At 58.0% G+C, this 22,649-nt stretch overlaps 2 protein-coding genes across 2 annotated transcripts; one reads left to right on the top strand and one right to left on the bottom strand.

Annotated features, from left to right (window-relative positions):
* Window positions 1-1,606: 1,606 nt before the first annotated feature.
* On the bottom strand, window positions 1,607-2,839 carry LOC119143167 (thyroid hormone-inducible hepatic protein-like). The gene is made up of 2 exons (XM_037377156.1): window positions 2,278-2,839; window positions 1,607-1,989 (listed from the first exon to the last, which is right to left on the bottom strand). The coding sequence occupies exon 1, from the start codon at window positions 2,689-2,691 to the stop codon at window positions 2,296-2,298; it is 396 nt and encodes a 131-aa protein (XP_037233053.1). The 5' UTR covers window positions 2,692-2,839; the 3' UTR covers window positions 1,607-1,989; window positions 2,278-2,295.
* A 4,585-nt stretch (window positions 2,840-7,424) lies between these two features.
* Window positions 7,425-8,648, top strand: LOC119143206 (thyroid hormone-inducible hepatic protein-like). The gene is made up of 2 exons (XM_037377234.1): window positions 7,425-7,977; window positions 8,266-8,648. The coding sequence occupies exon 1, from the start codon at window positions 7,564-7,566 to the stop codon at window positions 7,957-7,959; it is 396 nt and encodes a 131-aa protein (XP_037233131.1). The 5' UTR covers window positions 7,425-7,563; the 3' UTR covers window positions 7,960-7,977; window positions 8,266-8,648.
* The last annotated feature ends 14,001 nt before the right edge of the window (window positions 8,649-22,649 follow it).

The raw sequence follows: 22,649 nt of genomic DNA, 5'->3' as shown, positions 1-22,649 counted from the left end.
GGGCCGGACGCAGCCCGGGGCGGCGTGGCGCAGGGCCCTGCAGTCGGGGCAGGCAGCGGTTCCCGTGACCCGCGGGCTCGGGGCTGGCCGGCCAGGCAGCGGCTCGCAGACAGGGACCCGGGGGTCCTGGGGGATTGCCAGTGGCCCCTAAGTCACCGGCGTGTCCCTCCCGCTGCCCCAGGTCATGGACCTTTCTGGGGACATCCCGTGTCTCTTGCCAGGGCTGATGGGCCACACAAAGGCAGATGTGCCTCAGAATCCTCACACTGGCTGGCAGGACTTGTGTTTGCCCACGTTTTGGGGCACTTGCGGGTCGGCAGACACTTTTGTAGATGCCAACGTTCCCTTCCCAGAAAAGCAACGAGGGCTTCAGACCCACGAGGGATGTCACCTGGAGGAGCCTGGCGGCCACGCGGAGTAACATCGGTGCAGAGCCCCCGGGAGGTGCAATGAGATCGTCGGGTCTCTGCGGCTGCAGACTCGGCGTTTGGGCGAGCCTTGCCCTAACCTGCCATCCTCCTGGGGAGCCCGTCCCCTGGCGTGTGGCTCAGAGGGAGGAAAACGCCACCACTCCTGTGTCGCTGAGTGTCGCCGAGCTGTCCCTGGCACTGCCTGCTGTTAGATGCCCCCATATCTCTGCCTCCCGAACCCCACTAGGGCTGTTCTTGTCCTTGCTCCAACCCACTCAGCACCTTTCAGATGCTGGGCAGCCCTGAATCCGGCCCCCAGCAGCCCCTTCCCGAGCCCGTGGCCCCCCGGCCACCAGGCCTGGAGACCCTGTCACCACCGCCTGCGCTCGGGGAGGACAAGGCAAAGCCCATGCGGTCGTGACATCCGGGAGAAATGGCCTGATCAGGCGAGAGGAGATGGGAACCTCCAACGAACGCAACCCCAGAGAGGGGTTTGGGGTCCCGGGGGCAGGCGCTTGTCAGAGGTGCCGAGCCCTGCAGCCCCGCTGCCCCTGGGGGCCGGTGCCCAGGCTCAGCCCCGCGCGGGGCAGCCCCGGGGCAGGAGCCCTGATGGGCAGGAGCAAGGCGTGGGGAGCTCTGGGGCACAGAGCAGCACCAGCGGCGGTGGCACAGCGTGGGCAGAGCGTTGCAGAGAGCCCTGAAGGTGGTGGCTGTGTTGCGCGTGGGCTGGTGTCTCCGTCCCTCCCCTCTGGGTGCACAGCAGTGGGGCTCAGTGTCCGCCTCGCTGTTGCGTGGCCGGGCCGTGCGTTGGGCGGATTCACACCCTTTTGCCCATGGAAAGCGGGGACCAGCTCGTGCTGGTGTTGCTGCCAACACAAGGAAGAGGGTTTTGAGGCTGAGGGTGGTGAGGCACAGGAAGAGGTTGCCCAGACGCGTTGCGGATGCCCCATGGTTGGCCGGGGCCCTGAGCTACCTGACCGAGTGGAAGTTGTCCGTGCCCAGGGCAGGAGGCTGGGCAAGATGGTCACCGAAGGTGCCTTCCAACCCACACCTTCCCATCACTGTCATTCTTTGTCCCTTCTAATGGCCCATCATCGCACTGGAAGGGCCCCTCCCAGCAGAGCCACTGTCCCCTGCCTCACACTGGGGCACTCCCCGAGGGTGCCGGCCAGGCAAAGCACCACAGCGACAATGGCTTCACAGGGCTTGTTTTATTAGCAAAGACCGGGGAAATGGCCCTCGCGGTCCAGGTACCAGCTGGAAAAGGGCTCGGCGGTCGCAGGGGCCCATGGCAGGTCGGGGCCGCTCCACAGCGCTGCCGCCTTCGTGCCGCTCTTTGAAAATAAAGAGGAGGGCACGAGCCTGCGGCTCTTCCGATGGACTCCTGGCACTGCCAGGTGCTTCTTCCTATGAGGATAAGGCACCGTCCGGCTCTCGGGTGCTCGCAGCTGCTGCCGGCGCGCGGTGCCAGCGCTGGGAGACCAGCTGCCGCCGTGCGGGGAGGGCGAGCGGGGCTGGGGAAGAGCCTGCGATGGTCAGCGATGGGGACGTCCTCTCCTTCGTGCCACCAGCACCCATCCTGCAACGGAGGCTGTCCTTAACCCCAAAGGCCACCCCCGTGAGAGACCTGGCCCACCAAGCCTGGGTCCGTGTACCCCGAAGCCCCAAAGTCTCTGCACGGAGGGATGGGATGAGTCCCCGCCTTCGGCGTGCAGACGGAAATCTGCCAGCTCTTGAAAGGGCAGTCCCCATTTCAAGGCACTTCCCAGGAGCTGGCCACCCCTGCAGTCACGCAGACCCCTCTGGGGACATCAGGCACCCCCTGACCCGGCCGCGCCCGTGGGCTCCGCAGCCCCCCAGCTCTTACCTGGCAGCCGTGGCAGTGTCACCAGCTGGGCTGTCCCTCGCTGGGGCTGATCTGCTCCAGGATCTGGCTGTACCTCCGGGTGAGGGCGTTGGTGTCCCTGGTGAGGTGGGTGAGGACCTGCTGCAGACCGGCCAGGTGGCGCGACAGGCGCTCCTCCAGCTGGGCGTCCATGGCGTCGGCGTCGTCTGAGGACGCGTCGGTGCCGGCGCCGGTCTGGCTCTGGTCGGTGACAGAGGCCAGGCCTTTCTCCACCACGGGCTTGATGGCCTTGAGGAGCTGGTAGCGCTCGTAGAGGTCCGTGTGGCCGCCCGCAGCCGGGGCCGCCCCCTCCTGCTGCGGGAAGACCCCTCGGAGCAGGCTGGGGAACATCACCTCCTGCTCCATCTTCTGGGTGGCTGAGAAGTACTGCTCCATGGCCCCGCTGGCACGGCTCCGGCAGCGCTGGCCCGGGCTCTCCTCAGGGTGCCGCCTGCTCCCCGGCCCCGCCGGGGGCTTTTTATTTATGCGGGGCTGGGGCACGTCCCCCCTCGGCTGTCCCCTCCTGCCAGCCGGCCGGCCGGCCGCGATGGCCGCGGGGACGGGCTTGGCTCCAGCCCAGCTGGGGCTCGGCCGCGCCGTGTCCCTGGCTCTGTGCCACCCGCCCGGCACAGCCTCCCCGTGGCCTTCGCCCGAGCTGGCCGGGGGTCCCGCCGCGGCCCCGCACCGGGAGCGGGGCGACAGGCAGCCAGGTGCCGGGGCCTCCCCCCACCCAGCCCACCCCAGCCCACCCCAGCCCACCCCACCGCCGGGGCACCAGGAGCGTGGGGGCAGCTCTGGCCCCGCGCTGGGCAGGCTGTAGGCAGCAGCACTGGGGGGCCCTCACCTCTGCCCCCCTTCTCGCTGCCACGCGCTCGGGGCGTGAACCCTCTGCGGACGTTGAGCAACCCCTTCTGCAGACGTATGGAAAATCCCACCGGGGACGTGCTGCAATGTGGGTCCCGCGGGGGGGGTCTGGGGACAGAGGAGCGCACCGACCCCCAGCCATGGGGGTCCCCGCAGACAGCCCTCTCCGCCGGGCTGTCCCCCAGCCGGGCAGGGACAGGCACGGGGGCGCAGACCTGATGCCGCGGTGTGAACCTCCCACAGCTGCGGCACAGAGTCCTTGCTGCCTGCAGGGGAGCGGGGATGGGGCCACCCCCCCACTGCCCCCGTCCTGGGCCAGAGGCCACGGCTGGGGCAATGGCCAGCACTGCCTGGCCCTGCGTGTCCCCGCGGCGTGTGGCAATCAGGGAAGATTGTTCTATTTAGGGAAAGGCGGCAGGGTCCCTCATCCCTTTTGCAACCCTCCACGGTGGCAGCTCTCCCACTGCCCCCACGTCTCACCAATGTGCTCTCACTGCCGCCTGCCCTCTCCCTGCTAGACCTGTCCCCACCACCCTCTTGGCCCTTCCCGATTGTCCCCAGCGTCAATGCTTGTCCTGATGTGGGGGCAAGTGCTGTACAGATGTTTGTTGGTGCTGCTGGCCATGTGCAGGAGCCAGTTTAGGGGATTTGTCACATCAGGGCATCTGGACCACTGCAGAGCTTCTCAGAGGTGCAGGGATATCACAGGGCTCTTGGGACACAGGAGCACAGGAGATGCCCTGTCCCTCTGCTCTCCCATTTTGGCATCAGCACCACCCTTCCAATCTGCTTGTTTTGCTGAGGGTAGCAGGTTGTGGGGCGACTGAGGTTCAGCAGCCCCAGGTTGCTCCCCAGCTCCCTATCCTTGGGAATGAACATCTACAACAGGGGTCCTCAAACTATGGCCCGTGGGTCGGATACAGCCCCCCAGGGTCCTCAATCTGTCCCCCGATATTTACAGACCCCCCCCACCCCCCCTCACCGGGGGTTGGGGCGGGAAACCAAGCAGCCGCAGATGACTGCCTGCCACTTCACCCGTGCGCCAGCCCCCTGGTTAAAAAGTTTGAGGACCCCTGATCTACAAGAAGGGTGGCCATCTATAAGGAGGACAGGAAGGAAAATCCATGGAGCTACAGACCTGTCAGCCTGACCTCGGTGCCGGGGAAGGTTGTGGAGCAGATCATCCTGAGCGTCATCACAGGGCACATGCAGGACAACCAGGGGATCAGGGCCAGCCAGCGTGGGGTTATGCAAGGCAGGTCCTGCTTGACTAACTTGGTCTCCTCGGACAACCAATGACCCCCTTAGTGGGTGAGGGAAAGGCTGTGGATGGTGTCTACCTGGACCTTAGCAAAGCCCTTGACACCGTTTCCCAGAGCATCTCCTGGAGGAACTGGTGCCCAGGGCTGGGACGGGTGTGCTCTGCGCTGGGTAACAAGCTGGCTGGGTGGCCGGGCCCAGAGCGTGGTGGGGAATGGAGTCACATCCCGCTGGCGCCGGGCACAGGTGGTGTCCCCAGGGACCAGCGCTGGGGCCAGTCCTGTTTGATGTCTTCATCAGGGACCTGGACGAGGGGCTGGAGCGCACCCGCAGTGGGTTTGCAGAGGACACGAGCTGGGGGCAGTGTGACCTGCTGGGGGGCAGGGGGCTCTGCAGGGGGTCTGGGCAGGCCGGGCCGAGGGGCCGAGGCCAGTTGTATGAGGCCCAACAGGGCTGAGTGCCGGGCCCTGCCCGTGGGTCACACCAGCCCCCCACAGCGCTGCGGGCTGGGGGCAGGGGGCTGGGAACTGCCCGGCGGGGAAGGGCCTGGGGGGGCTGGTCGGCAGCCGGCTGGGCATGAGCCCCCAGTGTGCCCAGGTGGCCACGGCGGCCAGCAGCGCCCTGGCCGGTGTCAGCAGCAGCGTGGCCAGCAGGGCCAGGCAGTGCCCGTCCCCCTGTGCCGGGCCCTGGTGCGGCCGCCCCTCGAGCCCTGGGCTCAGCGTTGGGCCCCTCACCCCCAGACAGACCCGGAGGGGCTGGAGCGTGTCCAGAGCCGGGCAGGGGCTGGGGAAGGGGCTGCGGCACAGCTCGGGGCGGGGGGGGGGAGCTGGGGGGGGTGCACAGTTTGGAAAAGGGGAAGCTCAGAGGGGACCTTATTGCTCTCTACAGCTGCCTGGAAGGAGGCTGTAGCGAGGGGGGATCTCTCTCTTCCCCCAGATAACAAGTGATGGGACAAGAGGAAGTGGCCTCAAGCTGTGCCGGGGGAGGTTTGAGCTGGATATTAGGAAAAATTTCCTCACTAAAAGGGCTGTCCAGCACTGGCACAGGCTGCCCAGGGAAGCAGTAGAGTCGCCATCCATGGGGGTATTTAAAAGACATGTAAATGTGGTGCTGAGGGACATGGTTTAGTGGTGGACTTGGCAGTGCTGAGTTGATGGTTGGACTTGATCTTGAACGTCTTTTCCAACCTAATGATTCTGTGAGTCTATGAACCATTCCCAAACCCTCCCCATGCCTCTAGGGATCCCCTCAGCCAAAAATGGGCCCCCCACATCCCACTGGGAGAGGCTTTAAGGAGCTGCCACCGTTGGCTGTGATGGCAGAAGCAGCAGGAGAGGGGCTGGGGCTGGAGCCCACACAGCCACCATGGGGCTGCAGCACAGCCGGGGCCAGGCTGAGCTGAAATGGAGCACCCAGCCCTGGGCTGGGGACCAGGGGAGGCTGCTCAGGGCCATCAGGGCCTCCGGGAGGTGCAATGAGATCCTCGGGTCTCTGCTGCCACAGCCCCCGTGTTCGGGCAAGCCTCCCACTGACCTGCTGCCCCTCCAGGGACCCCTTTCCCAGCCACAACTTGGAGGGTGCAAAATGCCACCACACGTGTCCCCAAGCATCCATGTGTCATCTTTGGCACCTCCTGCAGTCGGATCCCCCTGTGGCACCACCTAGACCCTGCAAGACTGAGGTGCCACAGCCCCAGGGTGCTGAGCCCAGACCTGCCCCCGGATGTCTCTGTCCCAGCTGCCCCAGAGAGAGGTGCGTCAGAGATGTCTCTGTGGGCAGAGGACGTGGCTGGGGAGGGACCTCAGCCCCTGCGGAGTTGTGGCACCAAGCCCCCTCCCAGAGGCTGGCTGAGCTGACTCCTGCCCACATATCCCCAAGGTGAAAGACATCTCCCAACAGAGGTTGACAACTGTCACTAGTGGCTGCAGACTGTCCCCCCCATAAACCCCATGATGAAGCTCCACCCACATGGTAGATGCAAGTCCCTATGCTCAAATGATGTCCCTGCATGTCTAGGAAGCTCCGTGGTGGCCCAGACACCCAAAAAACCAGGGCCAAATAGCGCCTGCATATCTAAGTGCAGCACTTGCCCCCACGTCAGGACAAGCATTGACGCTGGGGACAATCGGGAAGGGCCAAGAGGGTGGTGGGGACAGGTCTAGCAGGGAGAGGGCAGGCGGCAGTGAGAGCACATTGGTGAGACGTGGGGGCAGTGGGAGAGCTGCCACCGTGGAGGGTTGCAAAAGGGATGAGGGACCCTGCCGCCTTTCCCTAAATAGAACAATCTTCCCTGATTGCCACACGCCGCGGGGACACGCGGGGCCAGGCAGTGCTGGCCATTGCCCCAGCCGTGGCCTCTGGCCCAGGACGGGGGCAGTGGGGGGGTGGCCCCATCCCCGCTCCCCTGCAGGCAGCAAGGACTCTGTGCCGCAGCTGTGGGAGGTTCACACCGCGGCATCAGGTCTGCGCCCCCGTGCCTGTCCCTGCCCGGCTGGGGGACAGCCCGGCGGAGAGGGCTGTCTGCGGGGACCCCCATGGCTGGGGGTCGGTGCGCTCCTCTGTCCCCAGACCCCCCCCGCGGGACCCACATTGCAGCACGTCCCCGGTGGGATTTTCCATACGTCTGCAGAAGGGGTTGCTCAACGTCCGCGGAGGGTTCACGCCCCGAGCGCGTGGCAGCGAGAAGGGGGGCAGAGGTGAGGGCCCCCCAGTGCTGCTGCCTACAGCCTGCCCAGCGCGGGGCCAGAGCTGCCCCCACGCTCCTGGTGCCCCGGCGGTGGGGTGGGCTGGGGTGGGCTGGGGTGGGCTGGGTGGGGGGAGGCCCCGGCACCTGGCTGCCTGTCGCCCCGCTCCCGGTGCGGGGCCGCGGCGGGACCCCCGGCCAGCTCGGGCGAAGGCCACGGGGAGGCTGTGCCGGGCGGGTGGCACAGAGCCAGGGACACGGCGCGGCCGAGCCCCAGCTGGGCTGGAGCCAAGCCCGTCCCCGCGGCCATCGCGGCCGGCCGGCCGGCTGGCAGGAGGGGACAGCCGAGGGGGGACGTGCCCCAGCCCCGCATAAATAAAAAGCCCCCGGCGGGGCCGGGGAGCAGGCGGCACCCTGAGGAGAGCCCGGGCCAGCGCTGCCGGAGCCGTGCCAGCGGGGCCATGGAGCAGTACTTCTCAGCCACCCAGAAGATGGAGCAGGAGGTGATGTTCCCCAGCCTGCTCCGAGGGGTCTTCCCGCAGCAGGAGGGGGCGGCCCCGGCTGCGGGCGGCCACACGGACCTCTACGAGCGCTACCAGCTCCTCAAGGCCATCAAGCCCGTGGTGGAGAAAGGCCTGGCCTCTGTCACCGACCAGAGCCAGACCGGCGCCGGCACCGACGCGTCCTCAGACGACGACGACGCCATGGACGCCCAGCTGGAGGAGCGCCTGTCGCGCCACCTGGCCGGTCTGCAGCAGGTCCTCACCCACCTCACCAGGGACACCAACGCCCTCACCCGGAGGTACAGCCAGATCCTGGAGCAGATCAGCCCCAGCGAGGGACAGCCCAGCTGGTGACACTGCCACGGCTGCCAGGTAAGAGCTGGGGGGCTGCGGAGCCCACGGGCGCGGCCGGGTCAGGGGGTGCCTGATGTCCCCAGAGGGGTCTGTGTGACTGCAGGGGTGGCCAGCTCCTGGGAAGTGCCTTGAAATGGGGACTGCCCTTTCAAGAGCTGGCAGATTTCCGTCTGCACGCCGAAGGCGGGGACTCATCCCATCCCTCCGTGCAGAGACTTTGGGGCTTCGGGGTACACGGACCCAGGCTTGGTGGGCCAGGTCTCTCACGGGGGTGGCCTTTGGGGTTAAGGACAGCCTCCGTTGCAGGATGGGTGCTGGTGGCACGAAGGAGAGGACGTCCCCATCGCTGACCATCGCAGGCTCTTCCCCAGCCCCGCTCGCCCTCCCCGCACGGCGGCAGCTGGTCTCCCAGCGCTGGCACCGCGCGCTGGCAGCAGCTGCGAGCACCCGAGAGCCGGACGGTGCCTTATCCTCATAGGAAGAAGCACCTGGCAGTGCCAGGAGTCCATCGGAAGAGCCGCAGGCTCGTGCCCTCCTCTTTATTTTCAAAGAGCGGCACGAAGGCGGCAGCGCTGTGGAGCGGCCCCGACCTGCCATGGGCCCCTGCGACCGCCGAGCCCTTTTCCAGCTGGTACCTGGACCGCGAGGGCCATTTCCCCGGTCTTTGCTAATAAAACAAGCCCTGTGAAGCCATTGTCGCTGTGGTGCTTTGCCTGGCCGGCACCCTCGGGGAGTGCCCCAGTGTGAGGCAGGGGACAGTGGCTCTGCTGGGAGGGGCCCTTCCAGTGCGATGATGGGCCATTAGAAGGGACAAAGAATGACAGTGATGGGAAGGTGTGGGTTGGAAGGCACCTTCGGTGACCATCTTGCCCAGCCTCCTGCCCTGGGCACGGACAACTTCCACTCGGTCAGGTAGCTCAGGGCCCCGGCCAACCATGGGGCATCCACAACGCGTCTGGGCAACCTCTTCCTGTGCCTCACCACCCTCAGCCTCAAAACCCTCTTCCTTGTGTTGGCAGCAACACCAGCACGAGCTGGTCCCCGCTTTCCATGGGCAAAAGGGTGTGAATCCGCCCAACGCACGGCCCGGCCACGCAACAGCGAGGCGGACACTGAGCCCCACTGCTGTGCACCCAGAGGGGAGGGACGGAGACACCAGCCCACGCGCAACACAGCCACCACCTTCAGGGCTCTCTGCAACGCTCTGCCCACGCTGTGCCACCGCCGCTGGTGCTGCTCTGTGCCCCAGAGCTCCCCACGCCTTGCTCCTGCCCATCAGGGCTCCTGCCCCGGGGCTGCCCCGCGCGGGGCTGAGCCTGGGCACCGGCCCCCAGGGGCAGCGGGGCTGCAGGGCTCGGCGCCTCTGACAAGCGCCTGCCCCCGGGACCCCAAACCCCTCTCTGGGGTTGCGTTCGTTGGAGGTTCCCATCTCCTCTCGCCTGATCAGGCCATTTCTCCCGGATGTCACGACCGCATGGGCTTTGCCTTGTCCTCCCCGAGCGCAGGCGGTGGTGACAGGGTCTCCAGGCCCGGTGGCCGGGGGGCCACGGGCTCGGGAAGGGGCTGCTGGGGGCCGGATTCAGGGCTGCCCAGCATCTGAAAGGTGCTGAGTGGGTTGGAGCAAGGACAAGAACAGCCCTAGTGGGGTTTGGGAGGCAGAGATATGGGGGCATCTAACAGCAGGCAGTGCCAGGGACAGCTCGGCGACACTCAGCGACACAGGAGTGGTGGCGTTTTCCTCCCTCTGAGCCACACGCCAGGGGACGGGCTCCCCAGGAGGATGGCAGGTTAGGGCAAGGCTCACCCAAACGCCGAGTCTGCAGCCGCAGAGACCCGACGATCTCATTGCACCTCCCGGGGGCTCTGCACCGATGTTACTCCGCGTGGCCAGGCTCCTCCAGGTGACATCCCTCGTGGGTCTGAAGCCCTCGTTGCTTTTCTGGGAAGGGAACGTTGGCATCTACAAAAGTGTCTGCCGACCCCCAAGTGCCCCAAAACGTGGGCAAACACAAGTCCTGCCAGCCAGTGTGAGGATTCTGAGGCACATCTGCCTTTGTGTGGCCCATCAGCCCTGGCAAGAGACACGGGATGTCCCCAGAAAGGTCCATGACCTGGGGCAGCGGGAGGGACACGCCGGTGACTTAGGGGCCACTGGCAATCCCCCAGGACCCCCGGGTCCCTGTCTGCGAGCCGCTGCCTGGCCGGCCAGCCCCGAGCCCGCGGGTCACGGGAACCGCTGCCTGCCCCGACTGCAGGGCCCTGCGCCACGCCGCCCCGGGCTGCGTCCGGCCCCAACGGGCCTGCTGCTGCCCACCGCGCCGGGGCACGGCTGGTCAGGGGCGCGGGTGGTCGCAGAAAAGGGCTTTGCCACTGGCAAACGCCGCGCAGGTCCCTGGTGGGATGAGGGCAGCCGGGGCAGCCCAGGCCCCCCGGCGTGGCAGGGGGTGCTGCCTCGGTGCTGCCCGGGAAGGGCTCCTGGGGCCCCGGCGCTGGGGCCAGCTGCCGTGGGGAAAGCACCCTTCCCGCTCGCATCGCTGGGCACAGCGGGATGGCGGGTTTATTTGTAGCTGGTTAGCGACATCTAATTAACCCAAAGGCTGTGGCCCGGGCACACGGGCCAGTAGAAGGAAGGCAAGAGAAAAAGCCCGGTTGTGACCCAAAACGTTAAATACCCAAGAAATTCAAAATACCCTTCTGTAAGCAGCCTCGGGGGGGGGTGGGTGGGGACACACACCCTTCCCCTCTGCTCAGCCCTCGTGGGACACATGTGGGTGCTGGGTCCCGGCCCGGCTCTCCGGTCCGGCAGGGACACGGGCGCACTGGAGAGAGTCCAGGGAAGGTCCATGACGGGGATGAAGGAGCAGGAGCATCTTCCAGACGCGCAGAGGCTGACAGAGCTGGGACTGTTCGGCCTGGAGGACAGAAGGCTCGGGGGGCTCAGCCGTGTGTACAACGACCTAACGGGGGTGTGGAGACGGGCGAGCCAGACTCTTCCCAGCGGTGCCCAGCACCCGCACAACAGCCGACGGGCACAAACCGAAGGACGGGAAATCTCATCCGAGCATAAGACGAGACTTCTCTTCCCTTCCAGTCGGAGTGGTCAAACACCGCGACAGGCTGCCCAGAGAGGCACCTGGAGACACCCCGACCCCAGCCCGGCACAGCCCCAGCGCTGACCCTGCCTGAGCCGGGCTTGGACGGGATCCATCCAGAGGCGCCTTCCGGCCTCTCCAGCACCGACCCCGGCTCCGTCCCTGCCTGCTGCCCCCCGTGCTGTCAGCCCAGGGGCTGGCTGCAGCCTGCTCGGGGCATCCCGCCGGGTGGATGCTCGGCCAGGCCTGGCTGCAGCCCGGGATGCCGGCAGAGCCGCTCTCGGCAGTGTCCCGCAGGCTTGGACTCCTGCCGCCGCCGCCCCTCCAAGGTCTCTCCTCACGCTGGGGGCTTTCCTGCTTCCTCGGGGCTGGCTCCTGCTTTCTTTTCAAGTCCCTTTTGTAGTTCCCTGATCACTCTTTCATCCAGCTGATGGCCATCTGCCTCCCAGGCACAACCGGCTTTGGGCAAACACCCCCAGACAAGCATCCCCTGCTCCGTCTCTTCTCCCTCTCTTAGCAGGGGTTGTTGCCGAGGCCACTTGCCAAGGGTGGGCTGCGTGAGACCCCCAGACCAGCCCTGAAGCAGGTGGGTGGCCAGGCAGGGCTCACAGGGGGCTCCCCCTCTCTGGATAAACCCACCACTCGCCCTTCTTCCCCGTCCTCAAAACTGCCCAATTCAGGGTGCTGCCTGCAGTGTGCCCGCTCCAGGGGCAGGTGCTGGATCCACACACTCCCTGGGCTCCTGGAATGGTGGCGATGGGAAATGACCCGACAGGAGAGTCTCTGGACATCTTGCCATCCTGCTCCCGGTGTGGGGCCGCGGCGGGACCCCCGGCCAGCTCGGGCGAAGGCCACGGGGAGGCTGTGCCGGGCGGGTGGCACAGAGCCAGGGACACGGCGCGGCCGAGCCCCAGCTGGGCTGGAGCCAAGCCCGTCCCCGCGGCCATCGCGGCCGGCCGGCCGGCTGGCAGGAGGGGACAGCCGAGGGGGGACGTGCCCCAGCCCCGCATAAATAAAAAGCCCCCGGCGGGGCCGGGGAGCAGGCGGCACCCTGAGGAGAGCCCGGGCCAGCGCTGCCGGAGCCGTGCCAGCGGGGCCATGGAGCAGTACTTCTCAGCCACCCAGAAGATGGAGCAGGAGGTGATGTTCCCCAGCCTGCTCCGAGGGGTCTTCCCGCAGCAGGAGGGGGCGGCCCCGGCTGCGGGCGGCCACACGGACCTCTACGAGCGCTACCAGCTCCTCAAGGCCATCAAGCCCGTGGTGGAGAAAGGCCTGGCCTCTGTCACTGACCAGAGCCAGACTAGTGCCAACAGTGATACATCCCTGGATGAGGGTGCAGACAGCAGTGTGGAAGAGCGCCTCTCCCATCATGTCAACGGCTTGCAGCAGGTTCTGACAGACCTCACCAGAAACACCAAAGCACTCACCCGGAGGTACAGCCAGATCCTGGAGGAGATCAGCCTTAGTGAAGATCACTCCAGCTCTTGAGCCTGCACCTCCAGCCTCTGAGGTAAGAGCTTGGGGAGATGCACTGCCAAGGAGGAGCTGGCTGAGAGGCAACATACTTTGTCCTCTTGCCCCATCAGCTGGGTGGCTTTCCAGTGTTTGCATCACACCCCCAAATCCCAGGAGTTATGTATGAGTCTGCAATTCATTGCTCAACAGATACATCCTCCTAGATTTTTCTTTCCCAATTGCCCACTGGTGCAAGCTATGCCACTGAACAAAGGTCACTTTGTGAGCTCCATGTTGTCCTCAAGACTCCTCTGCTTGTAGCATAGGCAACGTCTGCCTGCTGCTGGGCAGACACAGACAATCCCAGGAACAAAAAGGGCTGGGTGGTTGGAGGACCCCGAGTTCTGGTCTCCAGGAGCTGCCAGTCACTGATGGTCCAGCTCTTTCTCTTTTTTCTCTAATGGAAAACACAACAGTCATTTTTAGGGAATGATTTGGTACTTTCAGGTCTCCAACTGTCTAAATTTGGTATGTCACCTGCAAAGAGCTCAGACACTTCAATCTTGCCCTAGCCCGGAAAGCAAACCTGTTCTCTGTGCTGGTGGGAGTTTCATCCCTGAAACACCTTGGGGAGACATCCCTGTGCCCCAGCAGAGACAGGGCTATGGCCGAGGTCCTTGTAGTGAAATGGAGAGTGTAAAAAGATGACAGCAACAACAGGGAGTGTTAACAGGGACTTTACAAAACTAACCCTTGTTTTGGAGCAATCTCAGCCAGGAATGAGGACGTCCTGGCCAAACTGTGTTCATTATTCCCACAGGGTGATCTGTTGTCCACAGCCCAGTGGCACTTCTTCTCCTGCACCAAGTCCCACCGAGGAACATCCTTCATGAGCAGTGCAGAGCTTGGCCGTCTGCCTGGCGGGTGCTGCCTGTACCATTCGACTCACCTTGCAGCCAATCCTGCTGGCAACCTTGCTGCTTCATTCTACCCCTGTCCCAGGGCTATTTCTGCAGGGCAGAAATCAGTGTTTCATGTTATTCCTTTGTAGAAGGCATCTATAACTTTGAAGCGATGTTTCTTTCTGCATGTACCTAAACCCACCCAACCGGTCTCTGATAATGTATATGAAACGCAAAGTCTTGTGCAGATGTGTCCTGTGTTTCCTACCAGCTGTCACTTCTGTATAGCTGCTGTCCCCCAGCCCATGAGGATGAGGGGACCTTGGCTACCGAGGACATGCTCCAGTGCAGGGAAGCTAGCTGGGTTTCTCTGGCAAGGTGCCAAGCTGGGTTTGTGTTTGGATGGATGTTCCCCCAGCCCTCTGGCTCTGACACCTTGCAAAAGCTTGGTGTAATCCTGTCATCGTCCTGTGCTGAGTGCTGGGGTCCCAACCTGCTCCACAGCATCCTTCCTTCCCTTCCCCAACATCCCCTGCTCTCCTGGATCTCCAACTTCTCAGCTCCCCAACCCAGCTGGTACCTGCACATCCCTTCCCTCAGCCCACGCTCATCCAGCCCTTCAGACCCAGCACCATCTCCACCACACACCCCCTGTGGGCAACCTACCTTAATCTCTGACACCCCAGCAACACCGGGGGGCAATTCTGCCTCCTCCCTGCATGGCCATGGCATCCTCCAGAGCCAGGGGCAGAGGAGGAGGTGGGGATGCTCAGCTGGGGTAAGCAGGAAAGCAAGGCTTTGCTTGCCTTTGATCCCTGTGAGCTGTGGGGAGAGCAGGGGCAAACCCTCGCTGGGTGGGTGGGCAGGGGCTGCAAGCCCTTCACAGGGGTTTGGAGCCCTCAGCACAGGCTGGGTCCCACCTCCAGGCGACTCCTTCCCTCCCAGACACAACACCCCAGGGAAGTCCTACAGAGCTGGGCACTAGAGGGAGGCGTCCCCTTGCCTCTTCAGGCCATTCTAAATCCCATTCAGCTGTTGAAATAGCACTGCTTTGATGAACAAACACTGGTCCTCTGACAGCTTTTTACTTTTGACTAAAGAAACTGGAGATCTCTGAGCATCTGTGGTGTGAGGATTCTGACCATACCTTGGGCTGCAGGCTCCAGTTGCATTTGTTGCTGCACGTCCCCTCAGAATCTGCCATATGACAAGAGCAAAACAACATCCTTCAGACTGAAATCGGAGAAAATCTAAAAGTCTCAATCTAAAGTGAGAAAATATTTTGCAGACGGTTGCTCTGTTTCTTCCCATCACCTGGAGGCAGCTCCACACCTTAGTCATGGGTTCACGATCATGTTAACCTCTTTAGTGGGACCCTGATCGCTCTGCTGCACTTTAAAACTCCACAACACTGTAAAGAAACAGAAAAGCAGGAACTTCATCCCTTGCTTTTATTTTAGTGAAACTCTAATAGCACAGGAAAATGATTACACAATTTAACGACGAAAGGCACTGTGGCTTCAAAGCACACCACCCCAATATCCTCAGTGAGGGTAGATGCTGTCTTAAAATCAATCACGCTTAAATCTCTTCAGAGTCTCAAAAACACTCCAGAAGCACTGACTGTCCTACAGTCCTTGCACAGGAGGAACCCAGCAGTGGTCTGAGGACACCTGGTGCCCCACGTGATTTCTCAGGCGAATACATTCTCTTTGAGAAGCACAATCATCCCATACCAAGGCAGAGTTTTGCTATAGATTGAAACTAAACACGATCTCCTTTACACTGCTTTAATAGATGAAGAGTGCTAATGAACCTGGCTGCGATAATCGAGAGCCTCTCTGCAGTGTGCTGACCACAAGAAGAGAGGAGCTCTCTGGCTGCCTGCTGAGCAGTGAGTTTGTGCATCAGCCACACAGGTCCCTTGGCTCATGCCATGAGGGCACGAAGAGTTGTGTGGCCCCTTCTGTGTACCTGTGGTTCTTGTGCAGTAAAAAAAAAAAAAACAACCAACCAAAACCCAAAACTCCCCCTAAACTTCTCTGTTTAGCATACTTTTTTTGTCAGATGGTTGGCAGAAACTATCTGATGGTCTGAAAAAAAGCAAAAAGGTACTGTCGCAGCTGAGGAGAGTAATTCCTTCTGTATATTTTCACCTACTCCATGAAGGAGAAGATGGTGCTGGCAAAAGAAAAGACTTTTTTTTTTTTTTCCCCTCAGTTTTCCCACTTCATTCTTACCTTTCCTGAGACTCTGGGGACCCAACAAGGCTGAAAAGATAAGACTGTGCCATGTAGGGCAGTGGGACTGGAAAAGTGTCTCAGCAAGGAGGATAACTCAATCCTGGTGGTCCCACTATTGCTCTTCAGGCTTCTCCTGTGGCCACAGGGAAAGCCTCAGGCGCTGGGAGACCCAGGTCTGTCTGTAGCTCCTCTTCCAACCAGGCAGAGGTTTAGGAGAAACTCTCACATCTTGCCCAACCACAGCTCCGAGGATGCTCGTGTAGCAGGTAGAGGCGCATTACCAGCTTTGGTATTGTGTGGTGTTAAGGCTTTATAACTGGGCATGTCTCTCATAACACAGGTGTCTCTAATGGGTGCAGCAAAACTCGGCAGCATCTCCAGATCTCCTGGTCTTAATTTTTTCCTTATGTGCATCCATGTGATTAGATGAATATCTAGCAATTTCTTTAAGAAAAAGAGTTGTAGCCCCTTGTGACTAAGGGAATTATCTTAAAATGTGCTATGCAAGCATTTCAAAGCTCAAACCCAAAATGCAAATAGAAAGGACTCCCACATGTGCATGGAGAGGGAAGGAAAATATTTGTAAGATACATATGCACATCTTACAGACATACACTCCATATGTATTATAATATATTTATATATGCATACACGTTAATCTTTGTTTCAGACAAAACTTCTTATGGGGAGAGAGCAGACTCAGGTTTTGGAAGGGAAGGATTTATGACATAGAATTCAGGGCTTTTCAACAGTATATTTTTTCCCAGCACTCCTTGTATGATCCTGGTCAAACTTTCGCCAGTCTGGTCCTCAGTTTCTCCTTCTCCTTGCTTAAGAGTTAATGTTCATTCACAGCTTTGACTTAGAGAATCACAGAACGGTCGAGATTGGAAAGGACCATTAGAGATCATCTAGTCCAACCCGCCATGACCCTTGGGGAAGGCATGATGTGCAAAGCAAAGGCAATTTCTTGTTGGCTCCATCCTGTTCTCCCAGGTTTTCCTAGTGAGTGACACTCCCTGCAAGGCCCAGCACTGCCCAAAGACAAATTAAGATATCCATAAACTGTTGTGAATATCGTGGCCAAGGACCCATCAGAAAACCAGGGTGGGAATGGAGTGAAACCAGAGCTCATCCTTGCATTGAAGCTCACCAAAGGGAAGAAGTCATTTCTGCAACATTGTGAACATTGGGAAATGCCGCTGTTCCATCCAGTCTGAGCTGCTGTAATGTGGAAAGTGTGAGTAAAATGTGAGTGTGTGAAATGGGGACGATATAAACCAGTAGCCCAAGTGGAACGAGGAGGTGCTGGATAAAATACCCCCAAACCCACATATCCTTTGGCAGGAGCATCTCACCAGGCAACAGAGATAACTGCCACTAATACCTGGCAGGAGCCCCAGGAGTGCAGATCCTTTCCCTAGCTTCCCAGCAGCTTCTTTCCACAGTAGGTGCCCAAGGATTTCCTCTTTACCAGAGCCTTGGTCTCACGGGGTCCCAGAGATACACAGCCAAAGACTGTCTTCTCTTTCCCTCCTTATTTCTGTGTGTCTAGCTGGCAGCAGATGGTCTTATCTCCCAGCCTTGCTTTTCCATGACTAGCCTAGCCTCTCCTCTCCTACCACCAACTTGGGAGAAGCAGGCTGTAGCCTCAGAAGCAAGACCAGGCATAAACCCACTGGTTGGGCTTGCCAACCTTCGTAGACTACATTGAAATGAACCTCTTTTCTGTAGATTGTTCTGTTTCTGGCTGGACATACAGCATCAGCCTGAACTTGGACTGAACTGAAAATGAGCGACCCCATGTCCCTCAAGAGGGAGTGTCTGGCTGAATGGACCCATACCAGCACCTTCATTAGGATGGCTGTGTGACAAGGACCTGGGAATAGTGACACCCATACACTCAGCTCTGCCCCACCCCCTCCATGTGGAGTGTAAAGAGTCAGGAGAGAGCTCAAGAAGGGAAAGATCATAGAGAAAGGTGGGCAAGAAGAAAGCATAGTTGTATCTAGTTTGGTTTCTTGCTCCAGAAAAGCCTACAAGTTAAGCTGAACATGATATAAACATGGGAAAGAAGTCAATGGGCATGAGGATAAGGGGAATAATTTGGTTTCTTGGAACTGTGGGCACTGATGGGCTTGTTGGGTTGTTTTAACCAACGGCAATATGAGTGATTAAGTCTGTATCCTGAGGATGCCACCCCCAATCCACTGGGGATGGTGCATGTACTTGCTTGGCCAGGAGGCACTTTGCTCCCACGGCTCCTGCTGGTGTCCTGGGGCCTATTCAAACCCAGCTCAGATCTTGATACGAGCCACCAGCCATGCATTCCACAAAGGTGGGTGGAGCTGATGAACAGCTGGAAGGCAGCAGGTAGAAATGTTGATGGCATTTGCGTAGCATAATGCTGTTTGATTTAGGAGTGGCTCCTGGAGTGCAGAGCCTCCAGCCCAGCTGCACCAGTGTAATTCCCGAGCAGAGCTAAAGCAAACTGCTGATGGTTTTGCTTTTCAGCAAAATTTTCACAAACTGTGCAGGCTGGCTCACCGATCACCAGAGCAACCTGGAAATTTGCAGGAGTCAGTGTATGTGCTTCAAAAGACAAAAAAAATCCTGTGACCTTTGCAAGAGGTCTGGCTTGTCTTAGTGCATCCCTTGGCAAACTCCAGGACAGAGACTGGGATGTCCTGCCAAGTTGCAGCTGGAGTGAACACGTTCTGCATGGGAGTTCAGAAGAACTGCACCAAGTTTATTGCCTCTCTGCTAACCTATCCACTGTTGTTTAAAATAACCTGGCTCATTTCCTAGCTTTTCACAGGAATTTCCTCCACTGAGATGCCCTGGAGCAGAAGGGTACTGGGAATCACCTCCCTTAGGTGCCCCTCCTGTTGACCTGTCGTTACTCCCAGCAGTGATAACTTTAGTGGCTGGAATGCAACATGAAAAGTAGAGATCAGCTACAGATTGTCACCTCCACCTCCATGCTTCAGGCAAATGGACCAGAGCAAAAGGGCTTTAAACTTAGGTACTGGAGGAGAGGGAACAAGAGGAGAAAGTCAAACAGAAGCTGCTCCATGCCTCCTCCCAGCTGCTTCTCCATGTCTGAACTTCTCATTTCCCTTTCTGTTTTAAACACGTAATTATTTTTTTCCCTTTGGATTTAGCGTATTTACTTGTACTAGGGCATAACACCCAAATCTGAATATTGTTGACCTAATTGTCTTAAAGAGAAGCGGCCAATTCAATATGTTAAGGAAATAAATCTGTTATAAATACTTTTATGGATAACACTATTTCCCAAACTGATATATGTACCAGCATAGAGATGTTCCAGTTCATTGTTATGCACATATTTATACAATTTTCAAAAAACACGTATTTATTCCCCACAAAGCCATTGTCAAGTTAATCATTCTTTGGCAGACACAAAGTTCTCAACATTAGGATGATTATTCTTATGATCCATATTGAGGTTGCTCATACAATGTCCAGGCCCAGGCTAATCCTTCCATGCAGACAGCGAAAGGATGGTCCCTGCCTGAAAGAGCTTACAGTCTTGGAAATATTCCTCTTCCATTAAAAAAAAAAAAAAAGACTGTGGCCAGTGAGAAATCTAATTTTGAAGTGTCTTCAAAAGGAATCTTGGGGCCAGTAGCCACCCCAAACAGAATAGGCAGGAGGCCTGAAGCATCACTGTGCATGAGGAGTCAGGAGAACATCTTAAAAGGTTCTTCTTCCTTGTCCTCCTCATGGCTCTGTGACCCATTTGGGCAGCCGGCCTCTCCAACAGGTCTCAGCAACCTCTTTTGAGGACAGGACCCTGCTGATCCTGCTTGATGTCCTCTGCAAACATCCTCAGAGTTCTCTTTCTCTGCTTGACAGCAAGCAGGTGGGTCCTCAACAGATCATCAATGCATCAGACACACCTTTAGAAGGCCCAAAGGATGAAGGATCTCAGGGATCCAGGTCAAATAGTAACAAACATAAAGCCCAGCAGAGATCCTGGGTGGAAATTCTAGCTTAATACAAATCAAATCCCATCCCTCAAAGGAAGAAACCCAGTTAATAGCACAGAGGTGGCCAGGACCTCTCCAGTGATTGTGGAGCAGCAGCTACAATGGAGCTGCTGGTTTTGGGAATCCCAGGACCCTGGTCACCCAAGGCTATGGAGACTTTCACGGTCTTGGCTTTTTACTTCCTTCCCAAGGGAAGAATTAAATTGAAACCAGCCTCAGCTAGCTGTTACCAGCAACATGGACTGCTGAAAGCCTTGTCAGAGCTGCCTCCTCCAGTCCTCTCCAAAGCCCTGATCCCACTTTTGCCTTTCATGGGCTGCTCCCCTGCCCACTGGCTTCCTCAGCGTGGCTTTGACCATGGGGTAAGAAGAGGACTGAAAAACTGCAAGAGCAACTGTTTCTACTTAGTGCAGACACAGAGACCTTTGATGCAGAGTTGGATGCCTGTCCAGCAAAGCTGTGACACCAAACAGGTCAGATGTGTGGTCCTAGTAATCCAGGAAGCCACCTCTGGTGAGACCACCTAAAAAAGAAGCACCAGATCCCCATGGGGAGGCAGCGGTACCCCAATGGCTTGGGCTGTGAGAAGTTCTCCCTACAGTCTCTTTTGAGAGCAGATGAATTCAGCAGTTTAAATCAAATCCTTATTGAAAAGGGGGAAAAAAATCCAACTGGCAGTCATTAGTATAGCAGGACTGAAAAATGCCATCTTAAGGCAAGTCATGCAGTTGGTGGGATTAAAAAGTCCCAGAAGAAGCACAAATAATGACAATCAGACTTTTCACATACATGGTGCCTTCCAGCCAAAACACTTCACAGACTTTCAGGCTGGTTCTTTGTCCCATAATGTGCCAGCAAAAGTGGCCAAGATATAAAAAAAAAAGGAATAAAAGAGCGGGGGAACTGAACCAGCAGGTTCATCAGACTGAAGGACAAGCTGTGGATGGTCTAGCAGTAGGAAAGAATTGTGGACATCAGCTAACAACTATTCCTTTTGCTGAAGTGGTAATGATCTGTGTAGCGGCATTGAAGGTTTAGCTTCAAACACCAACAGCCACCCTTGTTTCTGGTTTGGGGAAACCTTCCAGATGAGCATTTGAACAAAGTAACCTCTTCAGTTGCTCTTCACCCTTCCCTAGTGAAAAGCTTGTGTGATCAGAGAGGTGATGGTCCCCCGGTCCATCCAGTTCTGCAGCTGCAGAAATAAAGGCTATCACCTCCAGCAACAAAAACTTGCTGGAGATGAACTCCACCTCTGTCAGTTATATCCAGGATATTTTCTGAGGCACCTACGTAAGCCAGCCCAAAGAATCAGATTTGCAGGAATCAAAGGCCCAGAACGTGCAGATCTTCCAGTTCTCCCTGTTTTCCAATAAGCATTGGTTTTAAAAAAATTATTACGAGTCACAAAACCCAAGCTCCCAAGCAGACCTCACCAGTGCATCCAGCACAATTAATTCTTCTGGTCTGGCAAAGGGAAAATTCAAGCCCTTCTATTCCAGGCAGCAGAGGTAACTCAGACACAGGTCTCTTAGGATGCTTCAGAGCAGCAGAAGCAAAATGTAAGTTGGGTTCAATGACAGGTTCATGCAAATGCACACACACAAAAAATATCATCTGGGTACAGCTTTGATGGAGCCTTGGGCGAGGACTGGCTTTATTCTTGCCGTGAGTGAATCAGTGCAAATTATAACACTTTTTTCTCATGCCTCAAGCTTCTGGTCAGATCCATGCTGTCTTCTGGGAGGACACAGATCCTGCAAAATCCCTGGAGGATGCAAAACCAGCAAAGCTGGTGTCCATGAGCACAATCCGATTTTCTGCAAATGGTTTCCTTATACACCATGCTGTCATTTTTCATCATTAAAATCTCCCCCAGGAAGATTTTTAGGAAGCGCTGCATTTGTCTGAGATTCTCCCTTTGGCTGCTGGTATCAGGAAGCAGCTTGAAATGAAAGAGACGGAGGCAAGGTTGGTAGAGGAGATAACACCTTTTATTAAACTGACAGAAACTTGGGGGGGGGGGGGGGGGGGAAGGAAAAACCCCAAGTAAGTTGAAACAGAAGTTGACAGACCTGAGAAAGCCTTGTGTGATCTAATAAAAAGTACTGTCTCTCTTTAAAAACATGGACTTACATCTCTGGACAATCATGTCCATGGCAATTTTGCCACCGTAATGGAACAAAGACAAAGTGATGAGTGGCCTGAAGGCAAATTTGAAAGCAATTGTGAACTCAGAAACACAGAATAAAACCAAGGAGACTCTGCAGGCCTGTGGTCCAGATCTGGGAAGGTTGTTTAGGCTCACTGTGATCTGATCCTCTACACTTAAAAAATGAACACAGACATCCTTGTGAGTGTTTCGATGCTGTGACAAACAGTTCCATTACCACTAAATCTGTGCTGCTCTCCACGTTTGATATTTGGTGGATACAAGACACTAGAAAACATCATGCAAACATACTAATCAAATACTTACGGCCAATAGAAAAGAACAGCTCAGGCTCAGGCAGACATTCAAGTTTGGTTTTATTTACCTTGCACAAATGACTCAGTGCCCAGAGATTGTATGGGCAAAGAAGAAAACGCCACCACCTTGGACAGAGTGTAGACACCCTGATCTGTTATCGAGGGGTTTGACAAATGGGATCAATGAGATGGTTTGGGATCAACCGTGCTTGAAAACAGGAGTGCACAGAGGCCAAAAAGCTGTGAAAATGCTTACTGCTTTTGATACAAATGGTTTGCGAGGCAGAGGGAGTCACGCAGGCTCACGTAGGGCTCCTCAGATGTGCTCTGGGTGCTGGGCCTCCTTTGGAAAGGATTATTTGGCTTTTAGTCACCGCACAGATAGTATTACAGGAGGTGTGGGCTGGCAGCCAGCCCAAGTCCACCCTGCACCTTGCTGGGTGCCAGAAAGCTAATGAGCAAATGCTTCCGCTTCCAGGCTGTTCCCTCCCCTCTCCCTACAACCTGCAACCT

Source organism: Falco rusticolus, chromosome 2 (assembly GCF_015220075.1).
Source record: "Falco rusticolus isolate bFalRus1 chromosome 2, bFalRus1.pri, whole genome shotgun sequence".
Classification (NCBI taxonomy): domain Eukaryota; kingdom Metazoa; phylum Chordata; class Aves; order Falconiformes; family Falconidae; genus Falco; species Falco rusticolus.
This window is presented reverse-complemented; position numbering and strand designations above follow the sequence as displayed.